This window comes from Amphiura filiformis, chromosome 15 (genome assembly GCF_039555335.1).
Source record: "Amphiura filiformis chromosome 15, Afil_fr2py, whole genome shotgun sequence".
Classification (NCBI taxonomy): Eukaryota; Metazoa; Echinodermata; class Ophiuroidea; order Amphilepidida; family Amphiuridae; genus Amphiura; species Amphiura filiformis.
The window spans coordinates 33,079,733-33,086,940 of NC_092642.1; the positions used below are offsets into that span (position 1 = coordinate 33,079,733).

A 7,208-nucleotide genomic window follows, 5' to 3' on the forward strand; every position below is an offset into this window, starting at 1 on the left:
ATCAGTCGATTGATTGCGAAGAAATGAGCGATTACATAACGTATGCGTCAATTCACTTCATTCCAAGTTTGATGCGCAATAGTGGTTAAATGTCAATGGGTTTAATATTTTGTACCGTGAAATCCTTTTCGTTCTTTTTTAAATAATCTGTTTCTTGCAAAACATTTGATTAGGTTTTGTTCAAATTTGAAAACCTACACGACATTGAAAATGAAAGCTTGTATGTAAGATGATGCTCGGTACTTGTAAATATCTTTTTCGTTAATGTTGATATAAATGTTGCATAAAGAATTCCAGCTGGCTTAAAAAAATTCTCACACACATTAATGTTTTTTGAAAATTTCCAAGAAATTGTAATGCAAAGTTTGAATCTTTTAAAATTTCAACAATAATGTTGCATGGTATCAAAAATCACATGTAAAGCTGTAAGCACTTGTTCATTGTCATTCTTGGCTCAAATGTTCTTTGGAAAGTTAAAATATAACATATTTGCACAACCTAAAGAATTAAAGTTAGAAAGCAAACTCACTTTTGGAGACTCCTGAATTCCGCAGCTGGTTGCCAGGTTTGCGTGGAGAGAATGGAAGAGCATTGCGCAACGCCAACCTCCTCTCCACTCCCAGGGTGCGAACCCAGAGGTACGCCAACAGTCCAATCCCTTATATGGTTAAGCTGTGGAATCAGGAAGCTGCAAAGGTTTGATTGAAGTTGCTTCTTTTTTGCATCTCTTGGTGGCACTGCTAAGGCTCAGTTTTGTATTTTTTGCTTAATAGCGCATGTATTTTGAAGTTGGTTATTTTTCTGTATTTAAGTGTTAGAGAGGGGTGAGAGAGAGTGAGTGAATGAGTGAGTTGGGATGTGTGTGGGGAAGTGGTTGAGGAAGTGAATGAGTGAGTGAGTGAGTGAGTGAGTGAGTGAGTGAGTGAGTGAGACTGTTTTCATTTGTTATGGGCTATTGTATTTTTGCTTGTCATATTGTATTATATATGCTATTTAATTGTTTTTTATATTGTGCAATGTATGTAATTCAGCTGTTTGGCTGCGATATGCATTTTAATAAACCTTGAATAATAATATAATAATAAAAGCTTCCAATTGCAGAAATCAAAGTTTTCTCGGACAAACTGTTATACATTTTCAGTGAAAACATGAATAACATAACACCGTTGTATTATAAAATAGATAATGTGGACTAATTTAAAGATACACAAACCTTAGGAAGCGGTGAGCGAGTTTGAAAAAAGCGCCTGTTGATCAAACTTGGAATGAACTGCATTGATACGCGCATTATGTAATTGTTAATTTCTTCGCAACCATTCAACCGAATCAAACTTAATTTTTGTATGTGATACACAATAAAATAGGCTATGCGCTACGTTTTAAATTATTTCATTTTGATGTCTAGTTCTCGACTTACGTTCAATTTTATTCACTCGGTATTTTTTTATGGGACACCCTGTATGCTGACAATATCACATTCAACCATTGCGTGAGAGAAGTGTATCTGGCATAGTTTAGGTGTCGTCATGTTGGCTCAAACAAAGCAAATTCGCGCTTGTTATGAGAGAAACTTCCCACATACGGCGGAAGGAATAAAGCAGTTCTATGATGAATGGGCTCCCACTTATGTGAAAGTAAGATTATATTTTGTTATCTACCATTAATATCTCAAATTTAAGGAAACAGAAGTTGTGCAATATGCTTAAACTTTCAGCTTCAATTTGCTTAGAAATCGGACATTCGGTTCTCATTTTATGATTCATAGACGTAGACAAGATAACACGAAATTCCTATAGTTACCTAAACTAATGCACGTAATACAGTTTCCTTTGTATTTTATTGTTTGTAAGAGGCTATTTTGACAAATTTGCAGTTAAAGGGAGTCTCCGGCAATCATAACATTATGCCTTATATGTTAGAAAAAAATTATCAAGCCCGAATCACTTGGTTTCATTTAAAACAAACTCATATTGACCATAAGAACGAATAAAAACAGTCGGCTCTAAAAAAATTGTCTAAGTGCAATGCACTCGACAATTTCGGCACCCGGGAATTTTGAATATCGCGTGTTGAGGGACGGATGCTTTTATTCGTTTTATAGGGGGGGGGGGCAATGTTTGCACGCCATTACAAAATTAGCAGTTTTTATCACACTAGTGACTTGAGTTGACATTGTCATCCCAGTGTCCTCGAAATTTCCACTTTATGCAGGATATGACCAAAGAGGGTTATCATGCACCTCGAAGGGCAGCAGAAACTATGGCAAAATTGCTGACTAACAAAGATGCAGAAATTATGGATATGGCCTGCGGAACGGGTCTTGTGGCACACGAGGTATGATCGAAAATTGAATAAAATCTTACAACGCAAAACCACTGCGCGTACATGCACCCACGTGATCCCATGACTGAATCTTGGAGGGGGAACATAACACAAATGACCATACGGGTATGTTGCCCGAAAAAATTTCGCAGCTCCGAAAGACCCCCTAAATTTATCCAATTTAGAGCTCCAAAAGACCATCGATTTTGAAAATAAATTTAGCTCTAAAAGACCCCTAAACGTCTAGACGGAGTAAGAGTTTCGAATAGAACAGACAATTAGGTAGCTTCAATTTGAAATACTCACACCAGTAAATCCATAATACAGGAGGAGTTTCAAAATGATTAACCCTGACCGATTACATTTGAAAAACATACTTCCTCAATGGAACATTTCCAAAACGAATTAGACAATTTTTATTGCCACGCCAGCCAATAAGTGTCGCCAACAAACTGCCTCCTCATTACTATACAAATGTTGAGGTCTCATGTATATCAACATTTGTATAGGAATGAGGAGGGCAGTTTGTTGACGACACTTATTGGGTTGTTTAACTCTTGAGATTTACTGCCTTCGGATATTTGGCTATAACACATTATGCTTTATGGGACCAAATTTCCAAATAGAATAGAGGTGGGTGCTTTTAGAAACTTCCTTTCCGCTTCCTTTCCAATTGCAACGTTTGCTTTTTCAGTGTGTTTTTGGTGGATTATCTTTCCACAGTCATGAACACTGACATATCAAAATACATTTTTGTTCTCATTTTATACTTGCATAGTTGAGAAACCTAGGTTTTAAAACTATAGATGGAGTTGATTTCTCTACGGAAAGTTTGAAATTTAGCAAAGGAAGGGGAATCTACAGACGTTTGATATGTGGTCACATTGGAACCAATAAACTGGATATAAAAGATGGTAAGCTACTATGTTTTTATAACGAATTCTTTTCGGGTATCGTCATCATCAGAATGGGGGGATTATCCTTTCATCTGTTGTCGGGCGGGCACCCTTCCCCCTAGCTACACTACTGACAGACCGCGTTTGCGGATCAGCTGTTACGAATACTGCAGCTGCCCAGATAAGGCAGGTGAATGTATTGGTCTCCTACGTTCTTGGAGGAAATTCCAATTTAGCCTACAGTAGGCGACCTAGTGTGCACATCGTGGATATGCCCCCGGGACAGGCATCTTGAGAGCATATATCGAGGGTTTAGAGCAAGAACTAGCTATGTCCACAATTACATGTTACTCATTTCGGCAGCAAAAAGACGGTTCATTCGGCCCTCTATAATATAATGTAAGTGAATTTGGGGGTATGTACATGGTCACTTGCGTCTAACTAACAATTCTAACTGTTAAAGTGCTCCTGCATATACCCCAAAGTCACGTGTATTTATTATGGAGGGCAGATGCAGAATTAACCATCCATTTGTTGCCGAAAAGAGTAACACGTAATTGTGGACATAGCTAGTTCTTGCTCTAAGCCCTCGATATTTTCTAGTAGGCTTCTCTTTCGGTACACGAAGAATGTTGCCCCAGGAATCTCAGGTGACGATTCTTGACGCACCCAAACAATTCTTCCGGCCTAAAACCTGTTACCCCTCCCCCTCCTTTTGCTACACCACTGACATCAGATGACATTACGGGTATTCGATAATTCATTGCACGTGTTATGTTGTACGCAGGGTTGGATTTACCTCTTTGGGGGCCCTGGGCCAGGTCAAAATTTGGAGGCCCCAAATTCACCTTGAGGAAGACATGTGCACTCAAGTGGTCAAGTTTTGATTTACAGATATTGGGTGCCTACTATAAGATCGATTTTTTAATTTTTCGCACGCTTAGCGCGCAAATCTCCTGGCAAAATCAGAACTGTTACAAAATATGCTCGTCTACCTCTAAAGGAGATTTGCGCGCTAAACGTGCGAAAAATTTTAGACAAATTGAGCCCAAATTGAAGGTGAATTTTGCTATATATTTTTTTTAAATTTTACCAATTTTGATCCACAACATGCACAGGGCAATTTTGTGTGCCCCAATTTGGGGCCCTGGACCTAGGCCCATCTGGCCCAATGGTAAATCCGGCCCTGGATGTACGCCACTGATGTACGCATAATGGTCCACTTTCTTGTACATATAGGATCATAATGTGTCAATTACTTATTATAAAATTTCAGACAGCTATGACGGCTTAATTGTATGCGGAGCTCTTGGGAGTGGCCATGTAAATCTAGAATGCATGCCACAACTGATACGCATTGTCAAACCTGGTGAGTCGACTTTGATATTATATATGATGCGCAGTATAAAAAATTATTGCAGATATTGTTTCCTAGATTTTCATTTATAGATACAGTGGAGGTGTAAACAGATAACGAAAGTACTTTAAACTAGTAAGCTAGTATAGTAACATATAATATAGGCTGGTCCCATTTCATGGTCCAGCAAAAACATAATGTACGTAGCACACTGACATCGCCTGGCTAATAATTACTTGGTGCACCAGAGATACAAAAATCAATACCCGGGATCGATACACGTGAATGTGCTATGCACGAGTTTGATATGGGACGAAAATCTTTGGATACCGGGGTAGAAAATGATGAATATCTCTCGTAAATGATTTCGTCTAAAGAAGCCAGATGTGGTTCCTTGCACTTGAATATATGTTTTGAATAGATATGATAGTCGTTAGCTAGCGTCTTGAGAAAGAAGCTTGCGTATTGAACTCAAAAACTGACAATAATTCTGATTTTATATGTGCCGACTATATAGCGCAGTGTATAGGCCAATCGTGGAGATAGTCTAAAAGCAGATGACATATGGCGTACCATGGTCACTAACACACTAGCGAGGTCAGTCACCCATGGTCACCGGGCTATTGTCAGTAGCCTTAGTCAGATGTCCTTCGGCCCATTATGCGACTCAAAACTATTAAACAGGTCGGAACAAAATGGCCATGCGTGGCGGTGGATTCACCCTACCATGGCGATATCTGCCATGAAGATATCGGGGCGATGACACTGTGCGTAGGGCTCTGAGAACAACTTTGGAACAGTATTTTTTGTGGGACATGAGAGGGCATCAGACATATCGATTTGCATTCTGAATACGAAGAATGTCTTTCTGATATCAAATAATTTTGATTTTTTTTCAATTCGCGATGTAATACAAATCTTATGACAAATTATTAAATATTGATATTTTGGTTTGGTTGCCCCTCAAATTTTAAACTTGGCTACCCAGCTATTGTGACATTAAACGGTTTTATGTTTTAATAAAAATGCTACTCACATTACAAAACCGCAGACAAACGCTACAAAGTTGCATTAAATGAACCCACGTGCCAATAATTTCTTAAATTTAAAATCTCTGTAACAGATGTTAATCGGAAAATAAAATATTAAGATTTATTTTAGAATGGTAGGTTTTCATTTAAAACGGTAATCCATTTAATTAAATTGTCATATTTTTATCTCGCTGCAGCTCAATGAAAGTACAGAGCTGGTTTACGGATATCAGTAACCCAGCTGTGTACTTTCAGTGAGCTGCAGCGAGATAAAAATATGACAATTTAATTAAATGGATTAACATTTAACAACATAAATTTATGTTGTTAAATGTTAATCTTTATTTAGAAGGGTAGGTTTCATTTAAAATGATAATGAGATGTGAAAGGAGGATCGTCGTAATGGGCTATTCCAGAAAATAAAAGCACACCTCCTATAGAGGAGTTTGGATTTCCAGACTTTTTGTCCAGTCATTGTTGGAAACCCAAACTTTTTTTCATTCAATTGCATTTCCAAGCTTTTTCAAGTAACATTGCCAACTGGAATTACAGTCGATTTCAGAAAGCAAACTTGGAAATCCAGACATATCTTTTATTGAAAAGTTACTCCTCTATAGGGTTGTGCATTTATGTTTTTGGAATAGCCCAATACCGCGAGTCATATCGCAACGGAAGAGGCGGCCATGTTTGAACACGTTTTAGCCTCACTTTCGTTTCCGAATGGCGAATTGTTTAACCAACGTTGCTTAAAATACTGCCCGACTTAACCAACATTGTTTAAAATAAATATTGTTGTATTTTTTCCTCTTTAACCAAAGCAGTATTAAAAGTAATTTTTAATCAACACTTAATTTTAATCAATTTTGTTTGATTGTAACTAACTATTTTTAATATATGGTTTATAAATAACGGTTTATGTTTTAACGGTAAAAAAAGATGCACATGGCATTTCTGGTCAATTTCTAACCGGTAGATAGAGCTGGCTAGCCCAGTGAAGCCGTCTTGAGGTTACACTGCCCTGGGGGGTGAGGCATATAAAGGACGGTTTCTAGTTCCATGCTAAAAATGACTATCGAAATTGAGGAAATAAGGTCATGTGGGAGAAAAAGGATAGGGAGAAAAAGAACATTGCTCCTGAAGAAGATATCACTTTCTACATCCCTGTGCGTTGATCACATTATTTATCGTTTACAGGTGGCCTAATCCTATTGGACGTGGATTCGGAATCCAGGGATACTGTTCATGCATTCAAAGATGGAAAATTTGAAGCCGACTTAGAGGAACTGGTTCGCAAAGGATTGTGGGTACAAGAGGCATACCAGCTTATTGCAGATTGGATGTTCAAAGAACCAGGGCATCAGTACGTGTATAAAGTAGTGTGATCGTGGACAGAGAGAACTGAGAAACAATCGGAGACTGTAAAGATACATTCATTAAGAATAACTCTTGAAAAAACGTATCAAAACGTATAAACCGGTATAAATGTCGGATAGGTTAATATACATGTAGACGCTATTTTTGCCTGCTTATACATTTATAATATCATACCATTTATCCTACAAACGTAAACCTCGGATTATGGTAAGGATCTAACCAAAAACC

The 7,208-nt window shown here is 37.8% G+C and overlaps 1 protein-coding gene across 1 annotated transcript; it reads left to right on the plus strand.

Annotated features, from left to right (window-relative positions):
• The first annotated feature begins 1,513 nt into the window (after positions 1–1,513).
• Positions 1,514–6,988, plus strand: LOC140170896 (methyltransferase-like protein 27). The gene is made up of 5 exons (XM_072194098.1): positions 1,514–1,634; positions 2,212–2,334; positions 3,101–3,236; positions 4,495–4,587; positions 6,801–6,988. Exons 1-5 carry the CDS (start codon positions 1,527–1,529, stop codon positions 6,986–6,988), a joined length of 648 nt encoding a protein of 215 aa, XP_072050199.1. The 5' UTR covers positions 1,514–1,526.
• Positions 6,989–7,208: the final 220 nt, after the last annotated feature.